This window comes from Bos indicus, chromosome X (assembly GCF_029378745.1).
Source record: "Bos indicus isolate NIAB-ARS_2022 breed Sahiwal x Tharparkar chromosome X, NIAB-ARS_B.indTharparkar_mat_pri_1.0, whole genome shotgun sequence".
NCBI lineage: Eukaryota > Metazoa > Chordata > Mammalia > Artiodactyla > Bovidae > Bos > Bos indicus.
In genome coordinates, this window is record NC_091789.1 from 74,721,789 (window position 1) to 74,741,561 (window position 19,773).

Sequence of the window (19,773 nt, forward strand, 5' to 3'; positions counted from 1 at the left end):
TGATTCTTCCAATCCATGAACATGGTATATTTCTCCATCTATTAGTATTCTCTTTGATTTCTTTCACCAGTATTTTATAGTTTTCTATATATAGGTCTTTAGTTTCTTTAGGTAGATATATTCCTAAGTATTTTATTCTTTCTGTTGCAATGGTGAATGGAATTGTTTCCTTAGTTTCTCTTTCTATTTTCTCATTATTAGTGTATAGGAATGTAAGGGATTTCTGTGTGTTGATTTTATATCCTGCAACTTTACTGTATTCATTGATTAGCTCTAGCAATTTTCTGGTAGAGTCTTTAGGGTTTTCTATGTAGAGGATCATGTCATCTGCAAATAGTGAGAGTTTTACTTCTTCTTTTCCAATTTGGATTCCTTTTATTTCTTTTTCTTCTGTGATTGCTGTGGCCAAAACTTCCAAAAGTATGTTGAATAGTAGTGGTGAAAGTGGGCACCCTTGTCTTGTTCCTGACTTTAGGGGAAATGCTTTCAATTTTTCACCATTGAGGATAATGTTTGCTGTGGGTTTGTCATATATAGCTTTTATTATGTTGAGGTATGTTCCTTCTATTCCTGCTTTCTGGAGAGTTTTTATCATAAATGGATGTTGAATTTTGTCAAAGGCTTTCTCTGCATCTATTGAATTAATCATAAGGCTTTTATTTTTCAATTTTTAAATGTGGTGTATTACATTGATTGATTTGCAGATATTGAAGAATTCTTGCATCCCTGGGATAAAGCCCACTTGGTCATGGTGTATGATCTTTTTAATGTGTTATTGGATTCTGATTGCTAGAATTTTGTTAAGGATTTTTGCATCTATGTTCATCAGTTATATTGGCCTATAGGTTTCTTTTATTGTGGCATCTTTGTCAGATTTTGGTATTAGGATGATGGTGCCCTCATAGAATGAGTTTGGAATTCCTCTGCAATTTGAGCAGGATAGGTGTTAGCTCTTCTCTAAATTCTTGGTAGAATTCAGCTGTGAAGCTGTCTGGACCTGGGCTTTTGTTTGCTGGAAGATTTCTGATTACAGTTTCAATTTCTGTGATTGTGATGGGTCTGTTAAGATTTTCTATTTCTTCCTGGTTCAGTTTTGGAAAATTGTACTTTTCTAAGAATTTGTCCATTTCTTCCACATTATCTATTTTATTGGCATATAATTGCTGATAGTGGTCTCTTATGATCCTTTGTATTTTTGTGTTGTCTGTTGTGATCTCTCCATTTTCATTTCTAATTTTATGGATTTGATTTTTCTCCCTGTTGTTTCTTGATGAGTGTGGTTAATGATTTGTCAATTTTATTTATCCTTTCAAATAAACAGCTTTTGGCTTTGTTGATTTTTGCTATGGTCTCTTTTGTTTCTTTTGCATTTATTTCTGCCCTAATTTTTAAGATTTCTTTCCTTCTACTAACCCTAGGGTTCTTCATTTCTTTCTTTTCTATTTGCTTTAGGTGTAGAATTAGGTTATTTATTTGACTTTTTTCTTGTTTCTTGAGGTGTGCCTGTATTGCTATGAACTTTCCCCTTAGCACTGCTTTTACAGTATCCCACAGGTTTTGGGTTGTTGTGTTTTCATTTTCATTCGTTTCTATGCATACTTTGATTTCATTTTTGATTTCTTCTGTGATTTGTTGGTTATTCAGCAGCGTGTTGTTCAGCCTCAATATGTTGGAATTTTTAATAGTTTTTCTCCTGTAATTGAAATCTAATCTTACTTAAGCATATGGTCAGAAAAGATGCTTGGAAAAATTTCAGTTTTTTTGAATTTACCAAGGCTAGATTTATGGCCCAGGATGTTATCTATCCTGGAGAAGATTCTGTGTGCGCTTGAGAAAAAGGTGAAATTCATTGTTTTGGGATGAAATGTCCTATAGATATCAATTAGGTCTAACTGGTCTATTGTATCGTTTAAAGTTTGTGTTTTCTTGTTAATTTTCTATTTAGTTGATTTATCCATAGTTGTGAGTGGGGTATTAAAGTCTCCCACTATTATTGTGTTATTGTTAATCTCCCCTTTCATACTTGTTAGCATTTGTCTTACATATTGCGGTGCTCCTCTGTTGGGTGCATATATATTTATAATTATTATATCTTCTTCTTGGATTGATTCTTTGATCATTTTTCAGTGTCCTTCTTTGTCTCTTTTCAAAGTCTTTATGTTAAGTCCATTTTATCTGATATGAGTATTGCTACTCCTGCTTTCTTTTGGTCTCTATTTGTATGGAATATCTTTTTCCAGCCCTTCACTTTCAGTCTGTATCCGTCCCCTGTTTTGAGGTGGGTCCCTTGTAGACAACATATATAGGGGTCTTGTTTTTGTATCCATTCAGCCAGACTTTGTCTTTTGGTTGGGGCATTCAACCCATTTACGTTTAAGGTAATTATTGGTAAGTATGATCCCATTCCCATTTACTTTATTGTTTTGGGTTCGAGTTTATACACCCTTTTTGTGTTTTCTGTCTATTGAATATCCTTTAGCATTAACAAATGCTGAGAGCTGATTTTGTGGTGCTGAATTCTCTCAGCTTTTGCTTGTCTGTAAAGCTTTTAATTTCTCCTTCGTATTTGAAATAGATCCTTGCTGGGTACAGTAGTCTGGGCTGTAGATTATTTTCTTTCATCACTTTAAGTATGTCTTGCCATTCCCTCCTGGCCTGAAGAGTTTGTATTGAAAGATCAGCTGTTATCCTTATGGGAATCCCCTTGTGTGTTATTTGTTGTTTTTCCCTTCCTGCTCTTAATATTTGTTCTTTGTGTTTGGGTGGACAATTTTTTAGGCTCATTTGTTCAGTCTTGCTGTGGGGAGGGAGGAATGCTGCAAACAAACAACACTGGTGTCTGTGGGGAGTGATTGCAGTGTCTTGGCCACACTGGGTTTGCCCCCATCATGGCATGTGTACTTTCCCAGTCTATTCTTGTTAGGTTCTAGGTTGCTGTGGTGGGAACTGTCTGACGCCAACCCTGGGTTGCATGCACTTCCCAGGTCTAAGCCACTCGGGTTCAGGTACTTGGGTACTCCACAAAGGCACAGACTTGGTTAGGCCTGCATTTTGTGCCCTTCCCTTGTCCGAGCAGCTCAGGTGACCAGGTGTTTGGTGAGCGTGGTCGGTGTGACTTATCACCTCCCCCGTCCCTGCCACTCAGTTTTCTGGGTTTACAACCAGTGCACCTTCTCAGGCAGATGTCGACCGTCCAGTATCCCAAGAAGTCTTGGTTAGCAAGAAAGCCTGCTTGCAGTTTGGTAGATGGTGCCTCTCTGGCACTGTAATTGCCCCCTTCCGGCTCTGGGTGTCCTTGCCTGCCTGTCTCCGGCGGGGGATGGGCTGGCCTGCAGCCGGCTAGCTCTAGTCAGTCCTTTGTTCTGTGAGTGGGCCTGGTGGTGTTTTAGGTTAGGGCTTTTTGCCTTTTTGCGGGGTAGCTATCCCACAGTCTAGTTTGCTATCCCACAGTCTGGTTTGCTATCCCAAGTTAGTTCCCTCAGATTGCCCTCAGGGCATTCAGGGCCAGGTCCTTACTCTAAGCAATGCAGCCCACGCCTCCCTGCCCAGCCCCCGCTTGCTAGTGAAGGATGCAGGTGTCTGCACTGCTTCTCCCTTGGGAGTTACCATTGGGCACTGGGCATGTAATCTGTGGGTTTTAATTATTTATTTTTCCTCCCGGTTATGTTGCCCTCTGAGGCTTCAAGGCTTGCCAGACTCGCCAGTGAGAGTGTTTCCTGGTGTTTGGAAACTTCTCTCTTTTTTAAGACTCCCTTCCCGGGATGGACCTCCGTCCCTACCTCTTTTGTCTCTCTTTTTATCTTTTCTATATTTTCCTATCTCCTTTTGAAGACAATGGGATTATTTTTCTGGGTGCCTGATGTCCTCTACTGGCATTCAGAAGTTGTTTTGTGAAATTTGCTCAGCGTTCAAATGTTCTTTTGATGAATTTGTTGGGGAGAAAGTGGTCTCCCCATCCTATTCCTCTGCCATCTTAGGACCGCCTCTCAAAATGCATTTCTAAAGATGGTCTAAAGTCGGGTTTGAAAGAGCAAAGTCAGGAAGAAAGAGCAACTACAAGATATGCAGTGTAATTGTATGTCTATATGCATGCATGGATGCATGCATGTATCTTTCCTTCCACATCCAGAAGGAATATGAAAAGCATATTCATAGGAATTTGTATAATGATTGATAAGCATATTTTATCCTCCTATGGTCACTTGCAGTTTATCATTAAAAAATAATAAACTAAAGAGATAATTTCTAAAGATAAATGATAGCATTTGGAATATTTTTTATGTATGTGGGTGGTGGGGATTATAATCTACATATATCTCTGTTTATTTTAATGGTGTGAAAGATCTGGTTCTTTCCATTTTCCTTATTTTTTTTTTTCTAAATATAAAGTAAAACAGAAATTTAACAGAACATGTAAGAGAATCCCAAAGAACATTGCTGTTACAACCTGAACACAGAAGTAGCTTCTAAAGTGAAGTGATGTAAAATGCTGCAAACCTTTGTCTTGAGTAGATCAGGCTTTTAGTAAATAAATCATACACCTCTATACATCACCTTTATAAATTACATGTAAAAAAATCAACTCCTTGTGCTCACAGAAGACTTGTTTTTATTTATTACAGTTCCACAGAAGTAGAAATGCTCATTTGAGAGTAGCTATTGTTAACTGTGGTAAGGCCATTCTGTGAAATGAAGTGCTCAGTTGTTCTTTAAAGCAGCTTATGAATCCATTTTGCTTCAGGCTGAGGAATAAAGTAGAAAAAAATTAAAATAAATGGTAGCATTAAAAAGAAGCTAGTAATTATAGAGAGTTCCTGGTGTGTTAAAGACCACAATAAAACAGACAAGTGGAGGCAAAGTTGGATATAATTTTTATGTTTTCTTATTAAAAATGTAGATCCTTGAATCCCACCCTAGAGTTAGCATTAAAAGCCTGAGATGGGGTCAGAAATAGCATGTTTAATAATTTCTCTGCATGATCCTAATGTTCACTTCAAGATGTGAAGTACTGAATACTAGTCCAACCACCAGCATTTGTGTAGGAACCAAGTCCTAAGGAATGTTACATTATGAACACAACTACTTTAATGGACTAGGGCTTCAAAAGCTGATAATATAAAAACACAAAAATACATTTTAAATACTGATAGTCTCTCTAAATTCCACCACATTAATACAACTGTTTCCACATTTGCACATTATTGTCTAGTGTTTGTACAGTAGTTGCAAATTTCATCTAGTTGCAAACCTATAGTATTTTCCTTTATATTCTTCCTTAACATTATAGTATAAACTTTCCCCTCTAAACTCAAGGTCTCACAACTAGTATTCCAATGAATAAATACTATGTTTTATATTTTAGTATGCCAATTTTTTAAATTTTCTACATTTAGTTTAATTCCAAATTTTTTGTCCTATAGACAGTATTGCAATTATCATCTCTATGCCCAGAGGTTTTTGTTTTTGTTTTTTTTCCTTCTGCTGACTTGTTTTAATTACAGTACGTTTTTATTAATGGGATTACTGAATCAAATAGTACCATCCCATTTGTGACTCTTCCTACATAGTCCCATATAGGTCTAGAATAAATTTAACCAGTTTGTCTTGTTCCTCTTTTGCCATCAGCAGTGAATTAATGGGGTGTGTGTGTGTGTGTGTGTATATATATATATATATATATATATATATATATATATATATATATGTGTGTGTGTATGTATGTATATGTATATATATATATATATATATATATATATATATATATATATCTTACTTGGAACTTTTGAGGCTTCAGGGATAATGGTGTATTTATTCATTTATTCACTATTCAGAGAGTAGTAGCAGAATTTTTTCCATACATAAAAGAGTTTTGACAGTGTTCAGAAAATGGAAATTTGCCTAAGGAAGGCAGATCATGGAATTAGAGCTTATTCTTGACAATCAGACGTCAGCGAGAAGACATCAAAACTAATGGTGAGTGAATGGAAAGGGTAGATTAGTTGCACACTTAGAGCAGAGCAAAGCAGCAGTGTATCAACACAGTTATATAACAGGTAAAAATAAATATCTTGAAACTATAGAATTTTTTTTAAATCAAAGATTCATCATGGAACAAATCAGTACTTTGTTCATCTTCCATTTATTTATAGTTTAGCATTTCTTAAAAAAAAAACAAAAAAACTTGAAACTGTAGTAGAGGTATCACAATTTTCTATTGCCGATTTAAGCCCCATAGCCTTGCATTATGCTTACTATGCCTGTTTCCAACTCTGTGTCACTCCCATCAACCATTTTTTCTGCCTCCTGGTCTGGAAACTTTGTTTCTTCCTTCAGTTAATATTTTCAATGTCATACTCATATTCCATTTCATGATGCAATTTCATACACTGGTTTTGGTATTAACTAGCTGGGTATACTTGATTAGAAACTTCTACCATTGCCTTTGCCTTTCAAAAATCTTTCTTATCTTTCATAATCCAGTTCCTATATCACTTATTCACCCTGATTGAATGAGTGAATGAGTGTAAGTTAATTCATAAACTGGCAGACTAAAATTTCATACTATCTAGTACCATCTGGAGTTTTAAAAATGCCCAGCAATTATTTCATTCATTTCTTGCTAATTTCTAATAAATGACAAATAAATTGATTTATTAAATTAATATTGAATGCCAGCCACTCTCTTGGACATATAAGTAAAGAGTTTTTGTATTCACAGAGCTTACCTTTTACCAAAAAATACACAAAATAAACATAATAAATAAGTAAATTACATAGTGCAAGGTAGCAAATTTCATAGGAAAAGAAATAGATGACTTGAGGACTAGTATGCAGTAGTGGGGATTGTTACAATTTAAAATTATATGATTAAATTAACCTCATTGAAAAATTGATATTTGAGCAAATATTTGAAGAGAGAATTAACCACATGGAAATCTGAAGAAATAAGATTCTAGGTTGAAGTGTGGATCTATGCAAAGTCTTATTCCTGGGATGTATGGAAGGATGCCAGTATGGTTTCATCAGACTGATGAAAAGGTGAGATCAGAGAGAACAGCAAGTCAGATTATCTAGGATCTTATTGGCAATTGTAAGCATTTTGACATTCATTCTGAGTGAAATTAAGTACTAGAGTTTGTTGTTGTTCTCAAGTTTTGTTTCATTAGGTTTAATTTAACTTTGTTAATTCTAAGTATACATTTTAATACACTTTATCAATTAAATGATGTTCAATAAATTGAATCCATGTTGAGGATATGAAGAGGAAAGATTAGAAGCAAGAGATATCTTAGGAGGCTACTGCAGTAGTAAAGGAGAGAGATAATAGTGATGAGGACCTGGCTGGTACAATATGGTTCACAAGTGGTCAGATTTTAGATGTATACTGAGTCAAAAGGATCCAAGAAGGATTGTGAAAGAAAAATAATTAAGATGCTTCTAATGAACTATAATCTTATTCTTGATCTTCAAGAAAATGTATCTTGAGAATTTACTGTTTCCTTTCAGTCTTTGTTAGATAGCTATTATCAAGATAAGGAAATTCTCTATTCCTTTTTAAATTGGTGTTTTCATCTTAAGTAAATGCTGAAATTTATCAAATACTTTTCCACACACCTGCAATTCCAGTTCTCAAGAATAAAGTAGATGAGGAGAGAACATAAAGATGGAAAGTTTGTGTGGTATTTTGACTGTTTGTATTCTCAGGGAGCTTCCCAGGTGGCTCAGTGGTAAAGAATCTGCCAGCCAAGCAGGAGACAGAAGTTTAGTCCTTGGGTCAGGAAGATTTCCTGGAGAAGGAAATGACAACTCACACCAGTATTCTTGCCTGGGAAATCCCATGGACAGAGGAATTTGGCAGACTATAGCCCATAGGGTTGCAAAAAGTCAGACATGATGTAGCAACTAAAAAACAGCAACAACAGCAGCAATATTCTATGAAGAAAAATAAAGTAAGATTCTGGGTTAGAAGAGTAACTGGACAGTTGTGGGAGGGGATAACATAAGATATAGTAAATCAGGGACGTCTTCTCCAAAAAAATAATATTTAAGTTGAAAAACCAAATGATGAGAAGGACTAGTCATGCAAAAACTGGGGAGAAGAATTCCAAGCAGAGGGAACAGTATATGCAAAAACTTGGCAAGAGAGCAATCTTAATATATATGAGAAGCAAAAATAATAGTAGTTTGGGTAGGTCAAAAAATAAAATGGCAAACTGATTCAAGATGAAGGTAGAAAATAGATGAGGATGGATAATTTAAGCATTGAAAGCCAGGGTAAGAAGCCTGAGTTTATTATGAATGTAAAGGGAAACCGTTAGTGTTTTAAGCAGTGGACAGTAGAGGCAGCAAGACTCTTGCAGTACTTCAGCAAAGATTATGATGAATATTGGGACCATTTAGGTAGTAGTAATTGAGATGGAAGAAGTGGACTGATTCAGGATATATTTTGGAGGTAAGGTAGACAAGTTTTAGTGATTGACCACATATGGGGGATAAGGAAAAGAGCAGAATCATAGATGATATCCAGATTTTAAAAGATTAAATGGGTGGATGGCAGTGCCATTTACTACTAAGATGGAGAATACTGGGAAGGATTAGGTTTTGAAATTGGTTAAGAGTGTTATTCATATATACTAAATTTGAGATGTCCACTAGAATCTACACTGAAACTTCCAAGGAGGTGTTTAGAATTTGGAACTCATTGGAAAGACTAAAGTTGGTTATGTTACTTTAGGAGTAATCAGTACATAAAAGACATTTAAAACTATTAAATTGGATGAACTTACCAAAGGAGAATTTTAGAGAGAAGGTCCAGGACCAAGTCTTAGATCATTCTAACATTAAAGGTGAGGAAGTGTAAGATATAATAAAGGTGGTGGAAAGCTACCAGTAAGTAGAAAGAACAGGATAGGATCAGATCAGATCAGATCAGGTCAGTCGTGTCCGACGGTTTGCGACATCATGAATTGCAGCACACCAGGCCTACCTGTCCATCACCAACTCCCAGAGTTCACTCAGACTCACGTCCATCGAGCCATTCAGCCATCTTGTCCTCTGTCATCCCCTTCGCTTCTTTCCCCCAATCCCTCGCAGAATCAGAGTCTTTTCAAATGAGTCAACTTTTCGCATGAGGTGGCCAAAGTACTGGAGTTTCAGCTTTAGCATCATTCCTTCCAAAGAAATCCCAAGGCTGATCTCCTTCAGAATGGACTGGTTGGATCTCCTTGCAGTGCAAGGGACTCTCAAGAGTCTTCTCCAACACCACAGTTCAAAAGCATCAATTCTTCAGCGCTCAGCCTTCTTCACAGTCCAACTCTCACATCCATACATGACCACAGGAAAAACCATAGCCTTGACTAGACAAACGTTTGTTGGCAAAGTAATGCATCTGCTTTTGAATATGCTGTCTAGGTTGGTCATAACTTTCCTTTCAAGGAGTAAGCGTCTTTTAATTTCATGGCTGCAGTCATCATCTGTAGTGATTTTGGAGCCCAGAAAAATAAAGTCTGACACTGTTTCCACTGTTTTCCCATCTATTTCCCATGAAGTGATGGGACCGGATGCCATGATCTTCGTTTTCTGAATGTTGAGCTTTAAGCCACCTTTTTCACTCTCCACTTTCACTTTCATCAAGAGGCTTTGTAGTTCCTCTTCACTTTCTGCCATAAGGGTGGTGTCATCTGCATATCTGAGGTTATTGATATTTCTCCTGGCAATCTTGATTTCAGCTTGTGCTTCATCCAGCCCAGAGTTTCTCATGATGTACTCTGCATAGAAGTTAAATAAGCAGGGTGACAATATACAGCCTTGACGAACTCCTTTTCCTATTTGGAACCAGTCTGTTGTTCCATGTCCAGTTCTAACTGTTGCTTCCTGACCTGCATACAAACTTCTTAAGAGGCAGATCAGGTAGTCTGGTATTCCCATCTCTTTCAGAATTTTCCACAGTTTATTGTGATCCACACAGTCAAAAGCCTTGGCATAGTCAATAAAGCAGAAATAGATGCTTTTCTGGAACTCTCTTGTTTTTTCCATGATCCAGCAGATGTTGGCAATTTGATGTCTGATTCCTCTGCCTTTCCTAAAACCAGCTTGAACATCAGGAAGTTCATGGTTCACATATTGCTGAAGCCTGGCTTGGAGAATTTTGAGCATTACTTTACTAGCATGTGAGATGAGTGCAGTTGTGCCGTAGTTTGAGCATTCTTTGGGATTGGAATGAAAACTGAGCTTTTCCAGTCCTGTGGCCACTGCTGAGTTTTCCACATTTGCTGGCATATTGAGTGCAGCAGTTTCACAGCATCATCTTTCAGGATTTGGAATAGCTCAACTGGAATTCCATCACCTCCAATAGCTTTGTTCGTAGTGATGCTTTCTAAGGCCCATTTGACTTCACATTCCAGAATGTCTGGCTCTAGGTCAGTGATCACACCATCGTGATTATCTGGGTCGTGAAGATCTTTTTTGTACAGTTCTTCTGTGTATTCTTGCCTCCTCTTCTTAATATCTTCTGCTTCTTTGAGGTCCATACCATTTCTGTCCTTTGTCGAGCCCATGTTTGCATGAAATGTTCCTTTGGTATCTCTGATTTTCTTGAAGAGATCTCTAGTCTTTCCCATTCTGTTGTTTTCCTCTATTTCTTTGCATTGATCGCTGAGGAAGGCTTTCTTATCTCTTCTTGCTATTCTTTGGAACTCCGCTTTCAGATGCTTATATCTTTCTTTTTCTCCTTTGTTTTTTGCTTCTCTTCTTTTCACAGCTATTTGTAAGGCCTCCTCAGACAGCCATTTTGCTTTTTCGCTTTTCTTTTCCATGAGGATGGTCTTGATCCCTGTCTCCTGTACAATGTCACGAACCTCATTCCATAGTTCATCAGGCACTCTATCTATCACATCTAGGCCCTTAAATCTATTTCTCACTTCCACTGTATAATCATAAGGGATTTGATTTAGGTCATACCTGAATGGTCTAGTGGTTTTCCCTACTTTCTTCTATTTAAGTCTGAATTTGGCAATAAGGAGTTCATGGTCTGAGCCACAGTCAGCTCCTGGTCTTTTTTTTGCTGACTGTATAGAGCTTCTCCATTTTGGCTACAAAGAATATAATCAATCTGATTTCAGTGTTGACCATCTGGTGATGTCCATGTATAGAGTCTTCTCTTGTGTTGTTGGAAGAGGGTGTTTGTTATGACCAGTGCATTTTCTTGGCAAAACTGTATTAGTCTTTGCCCTGCTTCATTCCATATTCCAAGGCCAAATTTGCCTGTTACTCCAGGTGTTTCTTGACTTCCTACTTTTGCATTCCAGTCCCCTATAATGAAAAGGACATCTTTTTTGGGTGTTAGTTCTAAAAGGACTTGTAGGTCTTCATAGAACCGTTCAATTTCAGCTTCTTCAGCATTACTCATTGGGGCATAGACTTGGATTACTGTGATATTGAATGGTTTGCCTTGGAAATGAACAGAGAGCCTTCTTTCGTTTTTGAGATTGCATCCAAGTACTGCATTTCGGATTCTTTTGTTGACCATGATGGCCACTCCATTTCTTCTGAGGGATTCCTGCCCACAGTAGTAGATATAATGGTCATCTGATTGAAATTCACCCATTCCAGTCCATTTCAGTTCGCTGATTCCTAGAATGTTGACATTCACTCTTGCCATTTCTTGTTTGACCACTTCCAATTTGCCTTGATTCATGGACCTGACATTCCAGGTTCCTATGCAGTATTGCTATTTACAGCATTGGACCTTGCTTCTATCACCAGTCACATCCACAGCTGGGTATTGTTTTTGTCTTGGCTCCATCCCTTCATCCTTTCTGGAGCCATTTCTCCACTGATCTCCAGTAGCATATTGGGCACCCACTGACCTGGGGAGTTTCTCCTTCAGTATCCTATCATTTTGCCTTTTCACACTGTTAATGGGATTCTCAAGGCAAGAATACTGAAGTGGTTTGCCATTCCCTTCTCCAGTGGACCATTCTGTCAGATCTCTCCACCATGACCCGCCCATCTTGGGTTGCCCCACGGGCATGGCTTAGTTTCATTGAGTTAGATAAGGCTGTGGTCCTAGTGTGATCAGATTGACTAGTTTTCTGTGAGTATGGATAGGATAGAGTCAAGTTAACTAAGTGTTTTGTGAAAGAAGAGGTTGGTTTAAATGCTGCTGGACTATAGAGTAACATGAGGAGAGAAGAGAGCTCAGTATGTGTGACTACAAGAACATATTTCGTAATCTTGGAAAGAGCACTTTTAGCAAAGTGGTAGGGATGGAAGAGCCTGATTAGATGGTAGCTATACAAATTTAAGCTTATTACAGTGATGATATGAATATATGCAAGGCCGGAACATATCCTGAAAGTTTTTTTTTTACAATTAAAATTAATCCTCAGACTCAAGGATTTTGTTATATTTCTTATATTTTACATATTTTTTAATTTAACAATTTTTATTTAGAATTTTTATTGAAATTTACTTACAATATTATATCAGTTTCATGTATTCTACATAGTGATTTGATATTTTTATACATTATGAAACAATCACAAGTCTAGTTACCATTTATCACCAAAGTTATTATGATATTATTGATTATATTCCTTACAGTATACAGTAATCACTATGACATTTATTTTATAACTAGAATTTTATATCTCTTAATCTTCCTCACCTATTTCACTTATCTTCACATCTGTCTCCACTATGGTGACCACCAATTTGTTCGCTTTATAAGTCAGTTTTTGTTGTTTGTTCATTTGTTTTGGTTTTAAATTCCACATATAAGTGTACATATTTTTCATAAAAACTACTTTTGGAAGAGAGTTCAGCTTTTCAAGGGTCTCTTTTTCTCAATTGCCTTAAAATTATCCACCAATATATTTTTATTCCTTAAAAATTTTGTTGCTTTACTGGTTATCTGCCCGTTGACTTAGAATGAGCCTTTAAACAATGGGGTCGTTAACCAGCTTTGTCACAAAGCTGACATTTTGAGTCTGCCAGGAGAAAAATGGACTTAAAATCAGCCTTTTTTGAAAGAAATAATATGGATTAATTAATCTCTCCCACAAATGTAAAATATATGAAGAGCAAATGGGAATCAATACATAAAGTTTTATTATAAATAAACCAAGGGTAGAAAAAACTTGGAATACAATGTAAAGTGAGATTCCCACCATTCAGAAGAGGAAATGGAAGCCCTTTAAAAGATAAGAACAAGAATGGGGGGACAGAGAGGGTGAGGAAGAAAGGGTGGGGGAAAATTAATTAAATATAAGGTCCAATCCCAGCCATATTTACAGATGTTCTGAATTTAGCAGGACAGAGAACATGAAACCTACCATGCTGAGAATAGTCAATTAACACTGTGGGAAAGCAAAGGAAACACAGACTGATGCCCAGAAACCATGCAAATGAATCACATCTCAACCAAAGATCAGAGAGCCAACAAGGGAGGACAAGAATGGGAAGAGCAGACCTTCCATCCAAAGTGAGATGTTTAACTAAGCATCCCTTTACAGCCATGTTTTAAAGGAAGGGGGATTTAAAGGGAGATCCACTGTAGGAGAACAATAGAAAACTTTAAAATTACAGATCCAAAGAGATTGGATCAACCTTGAAAATACTCCCCCCCGCCCCCCAATTATCAGTACTAGTGACAACTCATAAAGATATGGTTAAAAATTAAATAATTAAATATGCTTTTTGCATATCTGAATCCTAGTATGTTATGTTTCTATCTTGCTGTGTCTGAATTTGGTTGAGTTTTTACCATATTCAGCAACTTCCTAGGAAATGTATTTATATCCTACTAAACCATGCCCCTTAAAAATTTTAGCCATTTTCCTTTTTGTTCTTTCATAAGTGTGGGACAGTTAAACACATTTGTAATATGATCATTTTTACAAATAATTATGAAAAGTTTCTTAAAACCCAAGCCAGTTCTCTCTGCTCCAATCTAAATACTAGTCTTAACTTTTTGACATTTATTTTGCAACTCTTTTGGGTCCTGTGGAAGTACTCTATCTTTTCTCATCTGTGAGTCTCAAAATTGTCAATATTCCAGTAAAAGAGAACTAATCTGCAGAGAAAATATGAATTCAAAATTTAAAATATATTTTTCATTTTTAATCCAATTTTCTCTAAAAATAAAACAGAAGCAAACATACCAAAGGAGCGTATCTTGGCTTTGGAGGTGGAGGAGGCATCTGGCACCGACAGAGACGTTTGACTCTAGGTGATGGCAGTATAGGCTCACAAGGAGGTAGTGGTGGTCTTTCTCTTGATGGAGGAACTCTACCTGTACCTATTTTTTTTCCTTTTTCTTTGAATGTAGTCCTCCGGGATGGCATTTTGATTCCTCTTTTTGGTTCCACTGCATCCTTCTTTGAATCTGTAGATGTGGCATCTGATTCATCAACTCTCTTTTTAGACCCAGGTTTAAATAGAGACTCTTCAGATTCAGCATCTGAACTTTTGAACATTTCAGTCTTCTTTAGGTATCTTTTGGAAGACACATCAGATTCAGCACCACTAGACTCTGTGGCCTTCTTTGCAGTCTTCTTGGTGTCTTTCTTTGAATCTCGCTTAACCTTCTTTGACTCCCAATCAGACTCAGTTTCAGTAGACTCTTTGGACTTCATTGCAGGCTTTTTTTTGTCATCTTTCTTTAAATCTTTCTTATCTTTCTTTGAATCTTTTTTACTCTTTTTTGCATCCCCTTCAGATTCAGAATCAGCATCAGTAGACACAGCATCCTTCTTGGCATCCTTTTTCTTATCATCTTTCTTGCCCTTTTTCGAATCTTTCTTTGCATTCTTTGAGTCTCCAGATTCTGCATCAGTAGACTCTGCATCTTTCTTGGCATCCTTTTTCTTATCATCTTTCTTTGAATCTTTCTTGCCCTTTTTTGAATCTTTCTTTGCATCCTTTGAGTCACCAGATTCTGCATCAGTAGACTCTGCATCTTTCTTAGCATCCTTTTTCTTATTATCTTTCTTTGAATCTTTCTTGCCCTTTTTCGAATCCTTCTTTGCATCCTTTAAGTCTCCAGATTCTGCATCAGATGCAGCATCCTTCTTAGCATCCTTTTTCTTATCTTTCTTTGACTCTTTCTTGCCTTTCTTTGCATCCTTTGAGTCTCCAGATTCTGCATCAGTAGACTCTGTATCCTTCTTTGCACCTTTCTTGGTGTCTTTTGTTGCACCCTTCTTATCTTTCTTTGCATCTTTTGAATCTACAGATTCAGCATCAGAGCCCTTCCCCTTTGCATCTTTTTTTGCATCCTTCTTTGTTGGCTTCTTTGAATTATTCTGTGAAAAATTCTTTAACCACATATCAAATTCCATGGATTCAGCATCCGATTCCCCTAAATGCACCATTAAACCCACATTTGAACTATTTTTTGAGCAAGTCTCTGATATGGCATCAGAATTATTCTTTGAGCTCTTAGAGTACTTCTTCGTACTTGTGGATTCAAAATCCATCTCCTTGGAATCTTTTGAATATCTCTTTTCTTTTTTTTGATGCTTTATTGAAACTGATATAGAATCTTTGGATTCTGGGTTTGTTTCTGATTTGGACTTTGACTTCTTAGATAGTTGACTTCCATGTGATGATTTTGATGGAGTTTTATCTGCTTTATTTCTTCTTTTAGGTTTCTCATCTACTTCATGTGGGCCTGTATCTTTCTTGGAAATTTTCTTCAAAGCTGTTTCTTTTTTGTCATCTTTGTACTTTTTAGATTCTGCCTTTTTAGAATGGGTTATATGAGTATAAGGATGTCTGAATGAGGCCTGTCTCCTGACGATTAAATTAATAGATGGACTTTGAAATTTTTTCCTTAAAGAATGCCTTATCCATATATGAGCTGGCTTCTGAAGTTCATCTAAATTTCTTTTATCATGTCTCTGAAAAAAATGGTTAGAATAATAAGTTTTTAAATGAGTTATATCTTTTTTATATTGAAACAAATAGTCTAGCTTTTCTATGACCATATATTTAGATTGTGTCTTGTTTCTGTTTCAACATTCTGTGTGTGTGTGTATGTGTGTGTGAGAAAACTCCACTTTGGAAATAAAATGAATTTAAGAAGAACCTCAGAATATCTTCAGCGATTCCTACTAAGATAAGAAGGGGTCCACAATGATTCATGACACTTCAGGACCTGGCCTCACAATAGGTAATAAATTCCTTTAGAACTCCTACATGAGAGAGATATTTTGAAACATTTCATGTACCCTTCTGCCCCAAAATAGATAAAAAAAAAAAAAAATAAGCTGATACTCTTGAAGTGTGTCATGATAATTCTTACGATAGTTTACAATTCTGCAGGCTTCTGGGTTAGCCTGATTTCTACTTATACTTTCAAGATTTTCTTACCAAATTGAGAGCCTAATATCTCTGCTGTGAAGCACTGCTGAAAATAAATACATAAAATAAAACAAGTGTCTTATTCTCATTAATTAGTGTAGCAGTTGCTGCTGCTGCTAAGTCGCTTCAGTCGTGTCCGACTCTGTGCGACCCCATCGACGGCAGCCCACCAGAGTTCCCCGTCCCTGGGATTCTCCAGGCAAGAACACTGGAGTGGGTTGCCATTTCCTTCTCCAATGCATGAAAGTGAAAAGTGAAAGTGAAGTCGCTCAGTCGTGTCCAACTCTAGCGACCCCATGGACTGCAGCCTACCAGGCTCCTCTGTCCATGGGATTTTCCAGGCAAAAGTACTTGAGTGGGGTGCCATTGCCTTCTCCAGTAGCATATTATAATTATTATTTTTTTTATTTCTGTCCAAACATTTGTCAAGGCTGGTTGTCACAGTGACCATATAGACTAATTTTACATTTAGTTCTTATATTTCTTCCATTGTTATATGGAATGAAAGGAAGACCATGAAGAGAAGCACAAAACTTGGATCTCAATAGATGTAAATAAATGGCCCTTGAATAAATGCATTGACTATTGATCTGCTTTGGGAGATGCTTTTAAAACATATTTTGCTATAACTATGGGTGACCTCTGTAAGCTAACTTTTATTTTGGTTACTTGTAAGAATAACTCCATTTTGTAAAAGCAATAGAAAACTGGAATCTCCAAGTATCTAGTATTTGAATGCTAGATTAAAGAAAATGTAAAGGCCCTGAAACCTCAAGATTGGCTCCTAAGACTCAAATTTTATATGTTTTTGCAGCTGGTAAACATTGCCTCAGAGATCCCACCAGTTTCAGTATTACATTCTCCAGCTTACCTAGCCAATGAGCTTTAAAATGCCTTTGAAATGGAGGAACACATATAAATAAAAGTTCAATAAGAAACAGTTGGGGACAATCTGCTATACAGGGAATTATACACCTAAAATATCTCCATCCTAAAGATATCAAAATTCAAATTATGTATTTCATTTGTATGTATGCATTGTAACATATTATATTTAGTTAAAAATGATCTTGTCGGTACTCACAGGAACTGTGACTTGTATTTCTGAAGGTCTTAATCTCTTATTTCCACCTGGCTGGGATGATTTGGGAAATGTTATAGTTAAGTATTGTTGATTCCGTATTTTTTTGCTTGATTCACTGACTGAAATGAGAGAGGAAAAGAAACAATTTTGCAGCTAACAGCCAGACTTTGATCAGTTCTGAAATATTGCTGAGCAAGAAATATAGTTTAATTTAAACTAAATTATAACTCAAAATATAGTTCCCCCCTCCTAGAGTTTATAGTTTACTTGCATGCCAGTTAAGAAAAAATAAAAAATTATTAGTCCATTTAGAACCAAATTAAGTTTAAAATGACATTTGTAATTTTATTTTCTAGATTAAACCAATACATGTACTACTATGTGTAAAATAGATAGCTAATGGGAAGCTGCTGTATAACACAGGGAGCTCAGCTCGGTGCTCTGTGATGCCAGAAGGGGTGGGATGGGGGAGTTGGGGGAGGCTCAATAGGGAGAGTATATATGCCGGGCCAAGAGGAGCTACTCCACGTCCAAGGTGAGGAGCAGCGGCTGCACTTTGCTGGAGCAGCCGTGAAGAGATACCCCATGTCCAAGATAAGAGAAACCCAAATAAGATGGTAGATGTGGTGAGAGGGCATAAGAGGGCAGACACACTGAAATCAGAATCACAGAAAACTAGCCAATCTGATCACACAGACCACAGCCTTGTCTAACTCAATGAAACTAAGCCATGCCGTGTGGGGCCACCCAAGACCGGTGGGTCATGGTGGAGAGGTCTGACAGAATGTGGTCCACTGAAGAAGGGAATGGCAAACCACTTCAGTATTCTTGCCTTGAGAACCCTATGAACAGTTTGAAAAGGCAAAATGATAGGATACTGAAAGAGGAACTCCCCAGTTTGGTAGATGCCCAATATGCTACTGGAGATCAGTGGAGAAATAACTCCAGAAAGAATGAAGGGATGAAGCCAAAGCAAAAACAATACCCAGTTGCAGATGTGACTGGTGATAGAAGCAAGGTTCGATGCTGTAAAGAGCAATATTGCATAGGAACCTGGAATGTTAGCTCCATGAATCAAGGCAAATTGGAAGTCATCAAACAGGAGATGGCAAGAGTGAATATCGACATTCTAGGAATCAGCAAACTAAAAAGGACTGGAATGGATGAATTTAACTCAGATGACCATTATATCTACTACTGTGAACAGGAATCTCTTAGAAGAAATGCAGTAGCCATCATGTTCAACAAAAGAGTCCGAAATGCAGTACTTGGATGCAATCTCAAAAATGACAGAATGATCTCTGTTCATTTCCAAGGCAAACCATTCAATATCACAGTAATCCAAGTCTATGACCCAACCGGTAATGCTGAAGAAGCTGAAGTCGAATGGTTCTATGAAGACCTCCAAGACTTTTTAGAACTAACACCCCAAAAAGATATCCTTTTCATTATAGGGGACTAGAATGCAAAAGTAGAAAGTCAAGAAATACCTAGGGTAACAGGCAAATTTGGCCTTGGAATATGGAATGAAGTAGGGCAAAGGTTAATAGAGTTTTGCCAAGAAAACGCACAGGTCATAGCAAATACCTTCTTTCAACAACACAAGAGAAGACTCTACACATGGACATAACCAGATGGCCAAGACAGAAATCAGATTGATTATATTCTTTGCAGCCAAAGATGGAGAAGCTCTGATAATAAACTCCTTATTGCCAAATTCAGACTTAAATCGAAGAAAAGTAGGGAAAACCACTAGACCATTCAGATATGACCTAAATCAAATCCCTTATGATTATACAGTGGAAATGAGAAATAGATTTCAGGGACTAGATCTGATAGATAGAGTACCTGATCAACTATGGATGGACATTCATGACATTGTACAGGAGACAGGGATGAAAACCAACGCAATGGAAAATAAGTGCAAAAAAGCAAAATGGCTGTCTGAGGAGGCCTTACAAATAGCTGTGAAAATAAGGGAAGTGAAAAGCAAAGGAGAAAAGAAAGATATAAGCATCAGAATGCAGAGTTCCAAAGAATAGCAAGGAGAGATAAGAAAACTTTCCTCAGCGGTCAGTGCAAAAAAATAGAGGAAAACAACAGAATGGGGAAGACTAGAGATCCCTTCAAGAAAATTAGAGATACCAGGGGAACATTTCATGCAAAGATAGGCTCGATAAAGGACAGAAATGGTACGGACCTAACAGAAGCAGAAGATATTAAGAAGAGGGGGCAAGAATACACAAATGAACTGTACAAAAAAGATCTTCATGACACAGATAATCATGATGGTGTGATCACTCACTTAGAGCCAGATATCCTGG

At 37.0% G+C, this 19,773-nt stretch overlaps 1 protein-coding gene across 2 annotated transcripts in view; it reads right to left on the reverse strand.

Moving 5' to 3' along the window:
• Positions 1-4,600: 4,600 nt before the first annotated feature.
• CYLC1 (cylicin 1) overlaps positions 4,601-19,773 on the reverse strand; it is a 44,105-nt gene continuing 28,932 nt past the window's right edge. For both annotated transcript variants that reach the window (XM_070785406.1, XM_070785405.1), the window contains 3 exons: positions 17,450-17,568; positions 14,163-15,902; positions 4,601-4,742 (listed from right to left, as the gene is read on the reverse strand). In XM_070785406.1, coding sequence (XP_070641507.1) covers positions 4,710-4,742; positions 14,163-15,902; positions 17,450-17,568 — 1,892 coding nt within the window. In that variant the 3' untranslated portion in view covers positions 4,601-4,709. The remainder of the gene's footprint in view (positions 4,743-14,162; positions 15,903-17,449; positions 17,569-19,773) is intronic.